Source organism: Microtus ochrogaster, chromosome X, assembly GCF_000317375.1.
Source record: "Microtus ochrogaster isolate Prairie Vole_2 chromosome X, MicOch1.0, whole genome shotgun sequence".
In the NCBI taxonomy this organism is placed as follows: Eukaryota; Metazoa; Chordata; class Mammalia; order Rodentia; family Cricetidae; genus Microtus; species Microtus ochrogaster.
This window is the reverse complement of record NC_022026.1, coordinates 5593362-5613214: the sequence shown is the minus strand read 5'-3', so window position 1 is coordinate 5613214 and position 19853 is coordinate 5593362. Positions and strand designations below refer to the sequence as shown.

The window sequence follows — 19853 nt, the reverse complement described above, 5'->3', positions numbered from 1 at the left end:
GTGCATGTTTGAGCTCCTGAAATAACCAATTGCTGGGCAGCTACATTGCTGTTGTATTGTGGTCCAGGCATGGCGAAAGTGAAAGAAGACACAAAATTCCACTAGAGGGTTGGCTGGTAGGACTTTTGATATCAACCAACCCATTATTTCACAATTATTATGTAAATGGTTATTTCAGTTGCTTAAAGTAACCATGCCTAATTTGGAGGGTATAAACAATTACCACTGGGGCTATAAAATAACTTTTTCCCCCACTCTTTGGGCCTTATTCATCTGTTATTATATCTTCTTTCTACCCCATGTGTCCCTTGTTTGTCTTGTCACCATCTCTTTCTGTACCTGCTGCCTACCTACGGTATTGTTAGCTAAGACATATATTTCCATAAATTTAGATATGCTAGCTTTATCTTCTATATCTTGCTGTTAACCTGCAACCTACACTGTCCTTCCACCCCACACACCTCTATTTGAATTATATAAGGCCACCACAGACATTTTCCTTGCATTGACAGTGCGATGGACTTCACAGTTACTGAAGCATTGAGAGGGTGTGGTGGGAGTTGAGGTGGTGAGATTTTCATCTCTAGTGGCAGAAACTTTTAAAATAAACTTTCTTTTCTTGCCTGGGAGATCCCTTTATTCAAGCAAACTTATTATAATTCAGATTTTCTTGATTCCCTACAGAGCTTCACAAACTCGGATGTCAGTCCCTGCAGGGAATTTCACTTATAATGGCCTTCATTCGAGAGGTCTAATTCTGTTCTCATTCAGTGTGCACATGGGAGAGTGATGGAACTGCACAAAGAAAGGCAAGTAACCCCTGAAAAACTTGAGTTTCAATATCATCTGCATCACTCAGGGCGAAGGAGGACATTCTTTAGACATGAAAGGGTTTGCAGGAGAGAGAGAGACAATGACATTAGGTGAGTATGAGGCGAAGAAAGAAAAAATAGAAGTTCCTTTCCCCTCTTAAATTGCCATTTCCTTTATTTTTTTCTCCTAAGATTGTTGTAACTTTTCATGCTTGACTGTTATTATATATGCATTTTAAAAAACAACAGAAAATGCTGAATCTACTGTATAAAAGAAGTAGCATGCAGATTTTTGAAAAAGATGCTTTATATTTCCCTGTCTATCCAGTTGTAGTTTTTTTGCAACTTGCAAAAAGAATTCTAAGGACAAGACAAAATGGCTTTTTCAGTTATGTAGAGAGTGGAAGACAGCCAGGGAAGCCAGAGGTCTGTTGCTTGGGGCAGGCGGTATAATGCTGATGGATGAGAGAGATGAGGAAGGCTTTGTTTTTTCTGTTAAGGAAAATGACCACAAAGAGTATTGATTCAAAGTTACTAAAGTCCAAGATAGGTGAAAAAACTTTATTTTAAAAGAAAACCTAACTTTCTTTTTTTTTCTTTCTGAATCCAAGGTTTCCTTTTTCTCTTTCTTTCTTTCTTTCTTTCTTTCTTTCTTTCTTTCTTTCTTTCTTTCTTTCTTTCTTTCTTTCTAGTTATTTGGCTAGGAGGAATTTCCTTTTAGAAAGAACTTGCAAATAGACTTTTTGAATCAGTTTTATTCTTCTTTTTTAAGTACAATATTATTGAAAACTAGTGGATGATTGACTATTAGAGAGGGTTAAGCGTAGACCAGACTTCAAGACTAATCAGATTGTTTCCCATAAACTTCATGGAACGTACTTGGTTCAGAATAAAAAGCACTCTCCTATTAATTTTTACAAAATAGTCGTCTGCTTATTCTGTGATCAGAAAGTAGTGTTTATGGATCATATGAGTGCAAACAGATTTTGTGGAGCAATTTTTGTTTCCTTCTAACAGTTTCAGACACTTTATGGAATAGTTGAATTACACAATCCTTTTGTACATATGTTGGAAAAACAGCGGTGAGATGAGCGGCCTTTCTACCTATTTTGCATATGACCTACACACAGAACTATTTTTGCACTACTAGACTGTTGAAATAATATTTTCTTGAAATAATACTTAGCCTTACCACATATAGTACAGTCCAAATTTTGCTTTGATTTCATTGTTGGGAAAAAGTTTAAAATAGGTTATTGTATTGATTTTCTTGACTAGTACGCATCATAGTCCATACAAGATAGATCAAATGGATGGCCCATAACCTAACTAATAATTAGACTAGTTATCCTACACTTGCATCTTGGGTTTTTAGTATGGACGAAGACATTAAAGATAGTCATAAGATCCACAAGTGATCCAAGGTTGGGAAATATAGTGAACATATTAGATTTTTATCAGAATATAAAAAAGTGTACTAAATCAAATAACGAGGTATAGATGTAGTCTAATACAAAACTGCAGGATGATTCAAATAAGCAGTTACGCAATATTAGATGAAGAAATAGTGAGAAGTAAGGTCTTTCAGTACTCTGCTATCTCATCATGGGTCAAAACTACGATATTAGGGACTGAAGGAATGGCTCCTGTTCTTACTGCTCTTGCAGAGGACTTGGGCTTGGTTCCTAGCACCCGTACTGAGCAGATAAAAAACAACTGTAACTCCAATTCCAGGGGATTCAAAATTCTCTTCTGACCTTTGTGGGTACTTACACACACATGGCATAGATAAACTCATGCAGACATACATACATGCAAATAAAAAGAAATGCATAAATAAATCTTTAAAATTATGACTTTATTGTGAAAACAAAACATCAATCCAACCTTAGGTGTCATTTCTTAATGCGTGTTTTTTGCTTATTAGCATACATATTCTCAAACTGCCTTGGTGGTCACTATAAGAACTATCATTGAGTAGGGGTATATTTGCTGAAAGTTTTAAAATCCATTATTTTATTAATAGAAATTTACTTTGTTTGAAGTAAATATTGTATGTTTAAAAACAACCAGGAAAAGGAAACAAATTGAAGTATGTGCCTTATATGCAATGGGGAATTAGTACTATGTGTTGTTGGGTTGAATTTTCCTGTAGCATTAGACTTTCTTAAAGTAGTAGATTCAGCGCTCAGCGTTATTCTTGGTCTAACTCCCATTTCCATTGTATCTAAGCAGGAGAGGCAGGGCAAAACAGAAATGCTGAAATGAAGCACTGAAAATAAAGATCTAACTCTTTTCAGAATCAATTCATTCCCTGAAGTGAAAAACCTGGCTACTTAGAAAGGGAAGTTACACTTCAGAGTTTGTACTGAGAGTTGTTGAGCTTCACATTTTAGTTAAAAATATATTGATTTTGAGTAAATGGCTGATTTTATTGCCAAAGCAAATTTCATTCTTCAAGATGATTAGATTTTATTAAACTATTTCCTAACTGTCACTAAACACATGTTCTGTGACTAAACAGCATAGCCCTCAACCAAGTGGCATTCATTTCTTGGCTAAATAGAATGATATTTGACCAGCTCCAATTTTGAAAATGTGTAAGTTGGAAGAATGCACACCTGAGGCCTGAAAGTTTATGCTCAGAGCTTGATTTTATCACTTTATAACTCAATAGTCACAGCATACTGTGTTTCCTTCCCACTGCCAGTTTTCTCCTCCATTGATATGAACAATAAAACCACCCTTTTAAATATGGTTAGGTTGTGGAGATGAAATGGCACCGTGTATAACAATGAGAATATATATACACACATACATGTATCTCTCTCTTTCTCCCCCCCCCACACACAGAGAGAAAGAGAGAGAGGGAGAGAGAGAGACAGAGACAGAGGCAGAGACAGAGACAAACAGAGAGAGACAATGGAAATTTTCAGTATATAAAGAAGAATGAAGTTATGGCATTTGCAGCAAAAGGAATGAAATAAGAGATACTCATATTAATCAAATTAGGCTAGTATCAGAAAGACAAATGTATTTTCTATATTTTCAATAGATGCATAAGATCATGTATGTATGTATGTATATATAAAGGAATGTAGTGAAGTTGAGGAACAAAGACTAAAGGGTAGGGAGAGGAGTAAAAAGAGGAGCACAGAGAGTATTGGGGAATATGTACAATATAAATATATACTTGCATAAAAAGCATCCTTACATACCACAGTTATCATTTACATTGAAAATTTAGCAATATTAAATTTCTTAATAAATGGTAGCAGTTATTCTTAGAATTTTACTAGAGTGTATTATGTATGACTTGTCATTAAGGACTTTAGTCCTCAGGGTCCATTTTTCCAAGAAAGTACTGAAGACTAAGCAACAGAAAAAGAACCCTATATTGAATAATTTCTCTAATTATATAGCTTGGATGGAACTTGCCTTATTGGAGACATGTTTGATGTGGAATTCCCCTCTGTATATGAAATACCATTGGTTAAAAAAGAAGTTGCTTTGAGTCTATTGCAGTGCAGAATAGGGTGAGGTGGGAATTCCAAGCAGATAGAGAAAGAGAGAGTAGGTGGAGTTAGGGAGAAGCCACGTAGTTGCAGCAGGAGAGAGATGCTGGACACTGGATGGAATCTTACCAGTTGGTCACAACCACATGGTGATACACAGATTAATAGAAATAGATTAATTTAAGATATAAGAGCTAGCCAATAAGAAGTGTGAGGTAATAGGCCAAGCAGTATTGTAATAATGTAATTTCTGTGTGATTATTTCAGGTCTGGGCATCCGGGAATGAATGAGCAGCCTCCAAATACACATGTTGGTTTTGAAATGCAGGGTGATTATATTTTTGTAGTAATATCTTTATGTGAATACCTGGTTTATCTTTTTCACACTGTAAGGTCTGGCTGATTTCTATCTAGCATTTGCTTAAAAAGTTTCAAAAGGTGGGAACCCTATACAATCATTTGGTCATGTATGCTGCTGTCTTGTAGTCTTAGAAACAGTAAGTTCTTTTTACGGGTTGAGTCAAATATTCATGCTGCAGCTCCACCCTCTCCTGTACATTTCTATTAGCACAAACTGAGCAGGATTGTTTAGATGTTGGTCTCTGCCTTCATCCATCAATATATTTTGATTTACTGAAATATGAAACTGAACAGTGTGTAAGCCCAGCTAGATTACTGAAAGTACTATTAAAACCAGCTAAGCCTTTGCTCTTGGAAGCTGATATGAAGCTCCTTACTCAGTTATTTTCCTTCTACGTGAAGACTGCTTGTGTTCTTAAGGACAGGCAGGAGAAACATGGGTCACAGTTGTCTAAGCAGAGAGGAAGCTCTGGAAATAATCATGAAGGATGTCGGCAGCTGTGGGACCCACATGGTCCTTGCTGGAATCACTCTCTCCATTCACCCACTCAATTTCATTCATTGTTATTTCTCTTTTACCTTGATGATTTCCTGATACCTAAAAAAATGCATAAATCATACCTGATATATTTCAAAGCCAAAGCCTCCCACCAATCTAACCCTTGTTCAAATCAGCTTATCATCTTCTATTCAGTCAAACATATGGAAGAATTATTTGTTTTCATTTCTGTTCTTCATTGTCTACAGCATTCCAGCTCTTACCAATGAGCATCTCAGTTACCAAAGTTACTAACATTATAAAATTGAATGGTTTAAAACAAAAACCAAAACCAAAAAATCCTTCTTTTATTGCATAACAGCTACTCAACCTGAGATACTGATCTTGAAAATCTTGTTTCCTTGGTTTTTTTTCTTATACTTTTTTGATTTTCATATTGCTTGATCTTTTCTTCTTAGTCTCCTTTGTGCAATACATTCTACTGCCGAAGTCTGCCTGCATGCTGCCATGATCCCCACCATGACAATTATGGTCTAGCCCTCTGAAATTGCAAGCAAGCTCCCAAAAGATGCTTTCTTCTATAAGCTGCATTGGTCATGATGTCTCTTCTTCAATAGAACAGTCAGTAAGACACTATCCTGTAGCTTTAGACTCAAATTAGATTCTCTTCCAGACCTCTTTGTCTAGGTCAGTGGTTTTCAACCTTCATAATGCTATAACCATTTAATACAGTTCCTCATGTTGTGGTGGCCTTCACACATAAACTTATTTTCATTGCTACTTCATAACTGTAATTTTGCTACTATTATGAATCATCCGTGTTTTCTAGTGGTCTTAGGTGATTCCTAAAGGGTAGCAATTCACAGGTTGAGAACTACTGGGCTAGATTCTATATACAGGTGTCTCAGACTCAAGCATGCCCCAAACTGAACCCTTCCTTCCTTCCTTCCTTCCTTCCTTCCTTCCTTCCTTCCTTCCTTCCTTCCTTCCTTCCTTCCTTTTTTCCTTTCCTTCTTTTCACTTTTCACTGGATGAAATGCAAGTTCCATTATGCTTATAAGTTCCTCCACCATTCCACCCTTAGTTACTTTCTGTGCTTCATCTCTACACAGTCATTTATATCATTTTCACCCCAACTGTATCTGCTGAGTGAGCACAGAGCCTACTTTAAGTCCAAAACAGAAAGTGGTAAGGGAGCTATTATAGTATCAATTATGGTTGAAAAGTGTCATGTGAAAAAGAATCCCTCTTATGGTGCTGAACTTTATATGTCCCCTCTACTGAGACAAAGAACTCTCTTTTCCAAATAACTTTTCTACAAAATTACATCGGTTGTTTAGAGTTGACTGATCACAGTACTAAGTGTTCTATTTTAAGCTAAAAATACCCCACAAGTGAATCATATATATGCATCTTTTCTTTCTCCCCCCATGTAAACATATTCACACCCTTCCACATTTCCATAAATAATGCTCCTTTTCTTTGGCTCCTGAAAGGTCTTGAATCACAGAAAAGTTAAAATATTCTAGAACTTGAATGTCTGATCTAATCAGATATCTAATAAAAAGTTTGTTAATTTTCTCCATTTTTCAGGCTTTCCCACTCTTCATTTTATTTTTGTACTTGACTCAGATGGTTTCAATTTCTGGAGTGAAGCAGAGACAGAAAAAGAGAGAGCTCAAATAGGTACATCTTTAGCATTTTACTGAACACTAATGGAGGTGGGAAGTGGTGTTAGAACTAATGATTAAAGAAGCATTGGATAATGTGTTATTTTAATTTTCCTTGTTATCCTCAGATTCAGATGCAATAAAAATGAAGCTACTGGGAGATTCTAATAATAAATTATGGCACCAGTTGCCTATGCAGTAGCAAGTCTACATTTCTTTCTGAAGGAACCCCAATTTCCATTTGAAGTTCAGGTAGCAATATGTTCAAGGAAAACAATGCATTTCCATAGGGTCTCAATCCATTTAGAAAATTCCATTTCTCTTTTGCTAACAAATAAAGGCATTCAATTATACTACTCAGTGCTGGACAATGTGACTGATGAAAGAAGTCTATTGGCATCCATGTTTATTTTGGGACATTTCACAATATGAGATCATTAAACCTTATTGTTTAAAACACTGTTAGACAAGTGTTTTGTTACTCTCAGCGGAAACAATCCTCCGTGATCATTGTTGAAATTCTCAATATTACTCTAATTACTTTGAAAATATTCCATCATCAGAGCTACACATTTGTAAAATGTTAGAACATAAAGCTCCTTCAAGGATTGCCTGACTACTTCCCTTATTATATCCACCAAGCTTTTGTGTATACAGATTAAAAATAGCAACTGAACAGTGCTGGAACCATGTTGTATCTTCTAAAATCTCTCTCCATACCATTTACTGATTTGGTAGAAGAGTGTCAAGATCAGAATTTTGGGTCCAGATGAACGCTACACTACTTTTTCCTCCTTATTCTCTGGTGGGAAGGTTTCTTTTTTAAGAAATGTTTTATTTATTCTTTGAGAATTTAGTACAGTATATTTTATCATATTCTTTCTCATTCCCCAATTCCTCCCAAACCCTCCCTACTTCCTACCCACCTATACCCCATATTCTCACATACACTCTCTCTGGCACATTAAAAACCACTAAAAACCACAGGGTTTGATTTGTATTTCACAAACACTCCTGAACATGAGGTCAGTCTCGCAGAGTCTTGCTAAATATGTATAAAACAAATTTGAGAATGGTGTTGTTTTTATTTAAGATAAGCAAAACATCTCAGGAATAGTTGTTTTCATGCATGAGAATAACATGGCACACTCACTATTTACTAAAGAGGTTTCTAACGACTTTATCACTACCTCTTTGCTTAAGTTCATTTGTTGTTGGAGACAAAAAAATGATAAAATTCAGCTGGCAGAATAGATCAGCGAGGAAAGACACTTGCTACCAGGCTTGGTGACATGAGCTTGTTTCCCAGTATTCACTTGGAAGGAGAGGAGCAATTTTTGCAAGTGTCAGTTAGCCTCAACATGCATGTCCACCTCTCTACTCCTCAATATATAAATAGTGAAATGTATTAATTTTAAAAACAGTAACATCATATATTTTAGGAAATAGTGAACAAATCCAATTTTAACTGGTTCAAAATTTAGGTGGCATTGTTATATCAATATTCTTTTTAGTATTCTCCTATCCTAACTCACCATTTAGCCTACAGCTTTCTGAGGAGGAAAAAAAGTAACTTACAGAAAAAGAAGATTCTGCTATCTGACATTATAGCAGATGCACCAGGCTTGCTTTTTATGGAATTTCTGCATGAGAAAATTGTTATCCGTTTCCACGATGCCAAATGGTGATAATGCTTGAAAACCAGCAGTGCCTACCTGAGTGATGTCCATTCCTGAGTCACAGCTCAATGGCTGTGTGGAAGTCAGACCGTTTGAGCCAATTACAGTTGTGATCAGAGCATTCTCATCAATCCTTCGGATCATAGTCCCGTCCACAAAGTAAATGAATCCATTCTTATCAACTGTGATGCCTGTTGGGAAAAAGTAAATTAGCAATAATAATCTAGTGGACCACATTTCTGCTAAGTTCAGTATCTTGAAAGAGTCATGGAAATGGAAAGGCATTGCAAAGACACACAGATTTAGTTCTGTTTGGCAGAGACAGGACAGAAATGGGAGACGAGGGTTGGAGACATACTCATTTTTTGCAGTGTTTGGAAGAGAAATGACATACAGTAACATACAAAGATAAAGCTGGGTTTAATTGTTTCTGTTTTATCCACCTTTATACCAGTGCTCTTCTGCTGTTTGCTTACCTCTACATGTAGTCAGAAAGTATTTTTGAGATGAAATAGGGAAAATCAGAGGAGGTAGTGTTTGTCACAGTTTTTAATGATGTTGATACTCAGGCCACTGCTTATCTTCATGGTTGCATTAGGAAATAATTGACTTGGAAGGTATTAGCATTATTTTCAAGAAATTTTATTTATATGTAATATTTCTGATGAATAAGACTGAAGACTTTCCTCTGCATTATGTATTAAAAAGGTGGTTAGAGAGGAAAGTTATCGCACTGTACAGAGAAGGGTGAAGCTTCTAGAAAAATAAATACACTGATTCTGATTTTTCCTCCTTTTCATTTGTCATTTTAAAATGTCATGTATATATATACATATTTTGATCAAATCCTTATCATCTATTGTCCTCCCATACTCTACCACCACATTCCGTTCCAACATTATGTACTCGTTTCTCTCTCTCTCTCTTTCTCTCTTTCTTTCTTTCTTTCTTTCTTTCTCTCTCTCTCTCTCTCTCTCTCTCTCTCTCTCTTTCTCTCTTTCTTTCTTTCTTTCTTTCTTTCTTTCTTTCTTTCTTTCTTTCTTTCTTTTTAAAAAAACAACACACTGAGTCTACTTAGTGCTGCCAGTTGCAAGGGACAGTCAAATGTCAAGGAAGTGTTTGTGTAGTGCTAATTCCAGCCTAGTTTCTTGGCATTTGTATTATAATAGTAGTAGAAAGCTTGCTATATAATAATGAATGTATGCATTATAACTGATATTTCACTTAGGTTGAACTATTTCCCCCAGATTTCATGTTTCAGCGTTATCTTTGCTAAAATAAGAAAAAAAATCTGCCTTATCTGTGGTCACCAACTACCCACCCTCCTTTTTTTGCTGAATACTGAGGTCTCAGTTTTAAATCCCATTCTTTGGTAAACTGGGCTGAGCAGGCATTGCCTAGGATGCCAATAACACATGCGAAAAATCATCAGACCCACACAAGGAACATATCATTTCCTTTGCATTTTCTTTGGTGTTTTTCAGAATGTTCTTGAAATACCCCTGTGGGATTACAGTAAGACTCCTTTATGTGAGCAGGCCCTTTACGTGAGGACATGCAGTGGTGGATGCCTGAAGTCATGGATAATATCAAACCCTATAGACACTACATTTTTCATATAAATCCTAATTTAAATATATCCCTGTGATACATATGATAAAGTTTAATTTATAAATTAGGCACAGTAAGATTTAACTACTATAACCTAGTAATAAAAAAACCTCTCATAACAGTATGCTATAATAAATTATATGATTATGGTTTCTCTCATAGAGCACCTTATACTCTATTCAGACTTACTTTTAGTTTTATGTATGTATGCATGCCTGTGTGTGTTCATGTGTATCCAAGTTAACATATGTGCATATGTGTATGCATATGTGTGTGGAAGTCAGAGGACCAATCCCGAATGTTATTCCTCAGCCATCATGTAACTTTTTGAAAAGGGGTGTTCACTGCCTAGAACTTGCTAAATAGGCTAGGCTGATTGACAACGAGACTTAGAAATGAAGCTGTCTCTGCCTCTTAGGCACGGGGACTACAAGTGTATGTCATCGTGCATGCCTTTTTAAATATGACTTCTGGGAATTAAATTCAGGTCTTTGTGTTTGCAAGGCAAGCACTTTATCAACTAAGTGTTCTCCCCAGCTCACCAACTTTCTTATTCTTGTGACCATATCAGATGACAAAATGCCTACATATTGAGATTACATATGGCGAGTGATATTTGAATTAGGCTACTATAGACAAGTTACTTGAACCCAAGCACTGTGATACTACAACAGTTGATCCTAGAACTGAGGTGGCTAGATGATTAATAGGCAGGTAGTAAAAATGGCATTGATAGTCTGGGTGCTTCATATTGCAGAAAGATGAGGCAATATGGTATGCAATTTTAGCATGGCACTCAGAATAGTATGTAATTTAAAACTTATTAATTATTAATATTTCTACTTGATATTTTTCACAGATAACTAAATTTGTGCAAACTGAATTCACACAAGGAGGAAACTACCCTGATTTTAAAATTGTCCACATACTATTTTTCCTCATTTCCCTACTATTCAGACTCAGTAAAATCTACCACCAAGTATATGTGAAAGTTGGAAAATTCTGTAATAATAAATACAATGTTTTAATGGAGCACAACACACACATACATATACACGCACGCTCACATGCACGTACACTTGCCTGGCAAAATGTTAAAGTCACTGTTGTGATTTGAATACAAGATGTCTGCTCTAGGTTTCTGTGACACTGTCCCAGCTTGTATCTTATTTGAGGAAGTGGTGGAATGCTTAGAACTAGCACCTCACTGGAGGAAGCAAGTGACTGGGAGGCCTGGAGCTTTAGTATTCTTGCCCTACTTCTTATTCATTCGCTTCTTCCTAGGTATGGATGCAGCGTGACCATCCAGTCTCATGTTCCAATCACCATTCCTTCCCTGCCTGCTTCTGTGTTATTCCCCACCACCAACGGAATGCATACCTCAAGAATTTTAATCCAAAGTGAATTCTCTGTTCAGTTCAGTGCCCCATTTTTTAATTGGGTTAATTAGCATTTTAAAGTCTAGTTTCCTGAGTTCTCTATATATTTTGGAGATCAGACCTTTGTCTGTTACGGGGTTGGTGAAGATCTTCTCCCAGTCAGTAGGTTGCCTTTTTGTCTTGGTGACAGTGTCCTTTGCTTTACAGAAGCTTCTCAGTTTTAGTAGGTCCCATTTATTCAATGTTGCCCTTAATGTCTGTGCTGTTGGGGTTACACATAGGAAGCGATCTCCTGTGCCCATCTGTTGTAGGGTACTTCCCACTTTCTCTTCTATCAGGTTCAATGTGTTCTGACTGATATTGAGGTCTTTAATTCATTTGGACTTGAGTTTTGTGCATGGTGATAGATATGGGTCTATTTTCATTCTTCTACAGGTTGACATCCAGTTATGCCAGCACCATTTGTTGAAGATGCTTTCTTTCTTCCATTGTATACAAAGTGAATTTTTAAGTTGTTTGTGTCATGGTGGTTTTCTTTTTAAAAATCACAGCAGCAATAAAATTAAATAAAGGTAATCATCTAAAGATAATCTGTAAATCTAACATAAACTGGACAGTCTCAGTTATTGAAGATGCTGAGGCAGGAGGGCAGCAACTTCGAGACCATCCTGGACAACTTAGTAAAACTGTTCTTAAATGAGCAAAATGGAGGATCAGCCAGAAAAGTGCTGGCTATGTAAGCATGAATGTTGGGAGTGTATTGAGTCCTGAGTGAATTGTATTATTAAGATGAACATGAGCATGTCAAGGACTCCAATGCCTCAGACCCATGAAATGGTAAAGGCATCCTTAGGCTAGATAAAGGCTTAGAGGAATGGCAAAGATTTCCCCTGGTGCAAGTGTGAATGTTGCCATTTTATGCTGAAACTATTGTTCTCTGGGATGACTCCAGCTTGACACTGCTCTCTTCCAGAGATGCCCTACTGAGATCCTTTATATGCCTCCCCACTTACACTGTGAAATGTGCGGACTTTGGGGGCTGTTGCTGATGCATCTCTGTCAGAGTGCATGACCTACCCAAGCCAAACTTTTCTATAAGTGTGTTTGCAGGGGTGGGGGTGGGACAAGTCTAATGCTCTGTAGTTCAGTTCTGAAGCACATGTGGATCTGAGTTTAGACCCCGAGAAACTGCATACATTGCAGTATATGGCTGTAACCCCGGTGTGGTGGGTGTAGAAACAGGCAGACCATGAAAAGAGGAAGAGGATAACTGTTCAGTGACGCTAGCCAAATTGTAGATCGCCAAATTCAGGGGAGAGACTGTATCAAAATATAAGATGGAGAAATTATTGAGAAAAGCATCTGAATGTCAATCTCTGGTTTCCACACATGCCCATGAGTAACTGTACCCCAACACACATGTGCACACTTGCAAACACCAGACCCAGGAAAAATGGCTGAGGATGTATCTCAGTGACAGAGGACTTTAATAACATGTAAAAAGCCATATGTTCATTCACTACAACTGCAAGAAAGAAATCCAACCCAATAAGCTGCTTGCTCTTAGATGAGCTAATGCATTGGCATGAGGTTAATATTCAGATTTGGCTCAGTGATATAACTGATCAATCTCTATGTTCCTTATAAAGTATTCTTAACATTTATAAAACTTAGATTAATTTTAATTTTCCTTAAGATCCTTTTAAAACCTTTTATGTTATTTGTCAGTCCTCCAACGATAAATACTATATCCAAATAAGAACATTTCATGACAACAAATCCATTTATTATGTTTAGAAGTATATGTACCTTTAATGAGATCAATAAACAGACTATTAAAATTGGTCAGATCAAATGATGATGACATAGGAACATTTATTCCTCCACCCCCCCAAGAACGTTCTGGCTGATGTTGAGTCAGAGGGAATATTTGCTCTTTGTTTCTTCATCGGTTTTGGCAAAATCATTTTCTTAACTGCCAAAAACTTATATCTGCTTTGCATTAGAGGACTCTGATTTAAGATCTTCTTCTAAGGTCTCTATACTAAATATCACCAAATATAAAATTTAAGATTTCACTGTCGTGAGAGGGTTGAATAAAAGATCAAGACTGAAGCCTGGAGACAAAGGAGGGTAAGGCTTAAGCCTGGAGAGAACACTTCTAAGAGTAGGTGTGCTCAAACTGTGGGAAATCATGAGTCATTTACGAAATAGGTACTGAATGGCACTATGCTAGACCCTTTTAAGGGCCAAAGGACAATGAATCTTTGTGTACTGAAGTGGAGATTAAGGGAAACAATCAAAACTTTAGTAGGAGTGCTAAAAATAAAGCACAGCATTGCTTTTACTAAGAGGTAGGAAAGAGAGAATTAGCTCCTCCAAAAGTGAGAGGAGGTTCCCCCCCTGGTATAGAAAAAGCAATTGTTCCCTAACTAATGTAGGGGAGATGTGTTCATCAGCTTTCTGTTGCTGTCACAAAAATATTATAAGCAATCAACTTGAAAAGAGGAAAAATTGATTTTAATTTGTAACCTTGAAATTTATAACCACTGTTGGTTGGCGTCACTGATTTGGGACCTCTAGTGACAGTTCACAATGGGAATGCATGGCAGCAGAAGACCTTGTTTCATGGCTACACCTGGAAAGAGAGTGAGGAAGGGGTACTGTATTATTATTACTTTCAAGGTCACAGCTCCAATGATTGGAAGACATTTCACTAGGCCATAAAGTTTCTACCACATCCTTGTAGCGCCATCTTGCACACCAAAGCTTTAATACTTAAATATCTGAGGTACAATTTAGATTTTAATGGCAACCACCCTTTGCACCCATTTTGGTGATAACTGCAAAGGACAATTTTGACTCTTGACTACCAGACTCCCTAAATCTATCAGGGTATAGAATTTGAACTAATTCAGGGAGGACAATTTTTGCCTTTACATCCTTTCCCCACTTTAAGTTTGGGAAGCTCTAACCATTGTGAAGCTGTCTTTTTCTCTTTGTCTGTTAACGTCAGCTGAATTCCACAGATGAGTGCCCCTTGAAATAAATCTGGGTTTATTAAATACTCACTCCAGGGCATATTTTCCTGACAGTTTGTAGAATAGTTTCCTTTTATATATTTTTTAAATCAACTTTCTTGATCAAAGCCCAAGTCCCAAACATACTCATTTTTTCCCTTGAGACTCTCAAATTAACTTTGGCTGGGTCATATAACATTTAATTCTGGCATTGATAAAGAAATAGTAGAATGGGCTTTGAGAGGCCTGCTTGACAGGCATTTTGTAAAGACACCTAGGTACATGTTATTCTGTGTATTAGTCAACCATCCAATCAAACAACAGTTACAAAAACAAATTCCCAAACAACAGTTTCACCAATTCTTTCCTCGTAAAAAGTAAAATATGTTCACTTTTCACCAGAGGTGAAATTCAAATTAGAAGTTTCGTGCAGGACAAAGAGAATTACTTTTGCTCATTATTTGGGGGAGGTTTCCCATCCTGTAATGAGAATTGTGACAGTGATGCTCACTATGATGTATTAGTGCTTGTTAGACTTAGTGGGAGGACGTGACACATACCCAGTATATTTTAAGCTTTATTCTTCAGAGATGTGAAAGTGAGTGATTTCAGATCACATAAAGCCATCTGGGGCTAGCAGAATCTGCGGATTCAATTTAGTTTCACATTTTTGCATTGTTGTACTTTGATTTCCAAACCTTGGTGTCCAATGTTGTATGCATAATTTATTTTAATAGTCATGCCCTTTGATGTGCTAATTGTCAGTGTTTTCATTAGCACTTATAATGCAATACTGCAGTCTTTGGATACAAAAAGATTTAAACAGCATTCAGAAAATCACTTCCAGGATTTAAAAATGTAACTACTGTTCATTCTTAAACAACCCACGAAAATACGAATCTCTGACTTCCCACGGGTTCAGACAGTAATGCCAAGTGGGTGGGGATAGAAGTAGGAAGAACAGCACACACACAACAGCTTGAGTCCTCTTACTCGCCCACCTTCACCAAGGAAAACATTGGGCTTAGATGCTATTACAGCATGTTTAGCTTGGAGCACATTTTTACATTTTTGAGAAAATAAATAATAGTGCACATAATGAAAGCACTGACAGACCATAACCTGGAAGTGTGAATAGTGCTGTCTTCATTCATCAGCGTTAAGCCCCAACAAGCAGCTTCTATGAGGGGACCTGCTCATAAATAAAGTGCGTCTTGTAAAAGAAATTAATCACATCTTATGCAAAGTAGGGGGCATTATATAATATCTGAACCGCGGGCTCTTTTCTCTGTGAAGCATCAGTTTGCATGAAACAGCTGCAAAGTACAGGTGAAATTACTTGACTTCGTCCCTTGTCTTATCATCCTCCGATGAATAAATACTATAATTCTTAGGAAGACAACTGCCTAAAGCTGAGACAGTCTCGAGATTGATCACCTATTGGGGAGCAGGATGCTACTGATCAATACTGAAGGAAAGGGGGTATGCCGATGTGGTCCCTGGGAGTTCAGATGTAGAGCTAGATAGCCTGAAAATAGCAGCTAAAACCCCAAATTTGATAACAGAAAAATTTGAGGCTTTGGTTGTATACAATGCTAATTTCAAATGTTGGCAGAAGTTATCTCTGTATATCATTTAAAAACTACAGCTGTTGAGGCTATGCAATTTTTTATTATTTCTATGTGAAGAAATGAAAGTCTTTTTCTACAATATAAGCTTTGAAAAGTAGTCATAAAGTCCTCTCCATCTGTAGCTTCACCAACTAAAAACCTGAAATACTGCATTTCCCCTTTTCAATATGCTCTTTTTGTGAGACAGCGATAAATTGCTAACATCAACTTCTAGGTAATAACCTAAATTTAACATGGTGCCGGCTTAATCCCCAGTAGAAAGTGCTGAATTGTGTAACCAACGTTGACCAGTTGATCCTAAAGTTTTTTTTATAAGTCAAAGAAAGATAAATGTATTTTACTTTGTTCATGTGCATTCAAATTCTCTTAAAATTGGTATCACACATATGATGCATGCATATGCAAACACATTTTTAGGCAGAAACATATTTTCTCCAACGGATCTAACTATTGTCCCACTTAATTACCTACTGGGATCAGAGAGGGCCAAGATTCTTCTGTACAATGAACCCATTAATTTCTCTTGCTAGCTAGCTACTAATGAAGCCTCTAGAACTTGGAGGATTTTTAGATACCTGTGTGTCACTATCAGTTAGAAGCAGGCAGACTTTAATGAACAGCTGAGATGATTTCTCTGCGTGGTTAACAATGCAATCAGAATTTCTCCAATAGGAGACACTAATAAACTCATTCTAGTATTGCATGGCTAGTGAATGGTGTGAGATACTTAATTGGATATTCTCCTTAATAAAAAGTTATAGTAAGTCCTAAGCAGTAAAGGTCATTCCCAAGGTATATAAATAGACATTTAAAAGGACAAACACTCAAACAAATGTTCTACTGTCTGGAATGTCCTCTACATTTGATGAATGAGAGCCTTCTTTAAAGTGCTTCAGAGTTATCACAAGGAACAATAGATTGGTAAATGACTTGACCAAAAATTTTGATTTTGAGAAAGACAGATTGGTCCACTTTGGAGCATTTTGCTTTCTCTTCAGCATGTAAAGCATTAGCTTCAGCTTCGTTGCAAGGCAAAGTGAAGGAATAGCTCCGCTGTCTCCACCAACTGGTAATTTTGTTAAATCTGATTGAAGAACCTGTTTTCCCTTTTACAAATTTGTTCACCATTTACTTTACACATGTTAGCTGTTAGGCATTGTGCTAAGTACTGGAAGCATAGCATGGTAAGAAAAAAGGACATGCCATTGCCTCCGAGAGGCTCAGAAACTGGTGGGGGTTATGGAAAAAACTCAAGTAAACACAGAGGACTAGTTTGGGGGCAAGTTCAGGATGTCACAGAAGTGGGGGAAATTACTCATAAGTGACATCTTACTAGAGTAGCTATAATATGGAATCTGAAGATGTATGTTGAGTTCCTGATGAATTTAGTATGAAATCTAGGTTAACATTATTGAAAACCCACACAGGATGTCCAGTATATAGTGATCATTTCGATTTGTTGAGTGTATTATATTTTGCTAGGTTCAGTGTTGGATTCCTTACAAATATATTCACATTTAATGCTAATAAGAACCCTTTGTAGCAGATATTAATATCATTTTTAGATGAAGAAATTAAGCCACTTCTCTTTCTAGAAGCTTTTTCTGCAAACTTCAATTCACTATGGGTTCTCTGCTTCCTAAATTGCTGAAGCTATCATTTTATTTATGTGTTTTTAATGTGAATTCTGCAAACACGACATGCTTATGTAATAAGCTTCCTGAGGATAAAATGCATTTTTCTGGTTTATTTTTTTATATCGTAACAAATCCAGGATACCTGAGCATCAGTGATGAAGAAATACTGCAGATTTATAGACTAAATTTTCATGTGTTTATATTGGTGCACGTCTAAACTTAAAATAAAATAAAGCATGCTAGGAGGTCAAAAGATACACATGAATGTCTCTAAAATGAGTTTAGGAAGGCTGCAGTGATAATCTCTTTCGCTAAAGAGCATTAAGAGGAAGATAGTCTTATCAATTAGTGATGATTTGAGTATGGAAAAAAGGGGGGCTGACAAGCAAGAACAGAGAGATGAAAGACCATAGCTGAAATTAACTGAAAATGAATTTGATCTATGGAGATTGCAATCCTGAATAGCTTCATGTTCCCACACAACAAATCCACTCTTCTCTGTCGACACAGCTTTGCGTTCGTTTTTTGTAATCTTGTTCTAACTTATTGTGTTAGGAGCTTTAAAGAAACACAGATGGCTTAAGATTTCTCACTAATTTGCTTCACTGAATGTGAGAGAGCAGAGAGAACATTAAATCCAAGGTAAAGTTAGAGATTGGATTTTCAGGGTGTGTCTATTACATATTTCTCATAGGACTTTTTGTAAGGCATTTTATTATATGATGTCTCGCTTTCTTTGCCTGTATATTCCCTATGACACGAAGTAAAATGAGGATCACAAGAGCCATGGAAATGAGAGGGTTATGAAGAGGATAAAATATTATGGTATTACTAAGTGGTATCGTAATTACACAATCATTGCTACTATTCCTTGTGAAAGTGACTTTTCCAAACTTAGAATCATAGAGAATGTTTTCCATCTGGGTAATATTTCATCATTTTAAGCCTTCATATAGTAGACTGACAAATAGTAGAAGGTGTAAGTCTGTAAAACCTTATGTAGCCTTTGTCAGCAGAGAGCTCCATGTTAGATTCACCACAAAGGCAAGGCAGGGGTTGAAAACAATTTTGTTAGCTTGGGACAAATTCTGCACTATTGAGCTATTGAGGTAAAAGCCTTCACAAATTAGAAGTTTGTTAAAGTTTCATGCAGATAATCCAATAAGTGAAGCTCCATTCTGTGCAATTAATTGGTTAAGGAAGACTTAAGGCCAAGGGTAGTACTGGTATATCAAAATTTTGCTATGAAACTTGACACCAATACTGATGTAATTATTTCCCATTGCTTTATAGAAGTTGGTTTGTATGCTGTGTGTATAATGCAAGAGAGATTTGGGCAAGTAGATGATTCTAGCCCAAATTGAGATGTGCATTTCTTGATTTATTTTTATGATAAAATTTTTGCCCCAAATAGGCATCTGGAGTATGATTTAAAAGGGGCTTTCTCTATACAGGTTAAGATATAGGAAATGACTAAGATATGTTTAAAGGAAATGCTTCTGCCATCCTAAGAAAACAAGCATCCCCCAAGATCCTTATATGAACAATTAGCCTAAGGTAGGAAAGTAGGAAAGTTCATTTAGTGCCAATGAACCAGCAAAAAGCTAATTGCAGTTGTTTCACACTAGGGAAAATGAGTCTCAAGGTATGGGAATGACCAAGATGTTCTAATAAAAAAAAGCAAACTATGTAGAATACCTTGGCCAAATGATCAGTAAAAGCAGGATATGGAGCAGTAACATGACAGTGCTTACTATTCAGAACAGTAGGCTAACTAAAGGAGAATGAAGATTTTTTTAAAGGATAATTATTCAAAGGCTAGAGTTCACTCAAAAACAATACAAAAAGCCGGTATAAAATTCTTTCAAGCATCCATACATCTTGGTGAATGGAGCTAATGCCAGAAGAGAAGCTCACTACATCAGAAGCAGTAGTCAGATATTTGTAAAAGAGAAGCTTCTGTAAAGCAAAGGACACTGTCACCAAGACAAAAAGGCAACCTACTGACTGGGAGAAGATCTTTACCAACCCCGTAACAGA

The 19853-nt window shown here is 36.6% G+C and overlaps 1 protein-coding gene across 3 annotated transcripts in view; it reads right to left on the bottom strand.

Annotated features, from left to right (window-relative positions):
* Tenm1 (teneurin transmembrane protein 1) overlaps positions 1-19853 on the bottom strand; it is an 825611-nt gene that overhangs the window by 62017 nt on the left and 743741 nt on the right. For all 3 annotated transcript variants that reach the window (XM_026784949.1, XM_013350458.2, XM_026784950.1), the window contains one exon: positions 8572-8726. In XM_026784949.1, coding sequence (XP_026640750.1) covers positions 8572-8726 — 155 coding nt within the window. The remainder of the gene's footprint in view (positions 1-8571; positions 8727-19853) is intronic.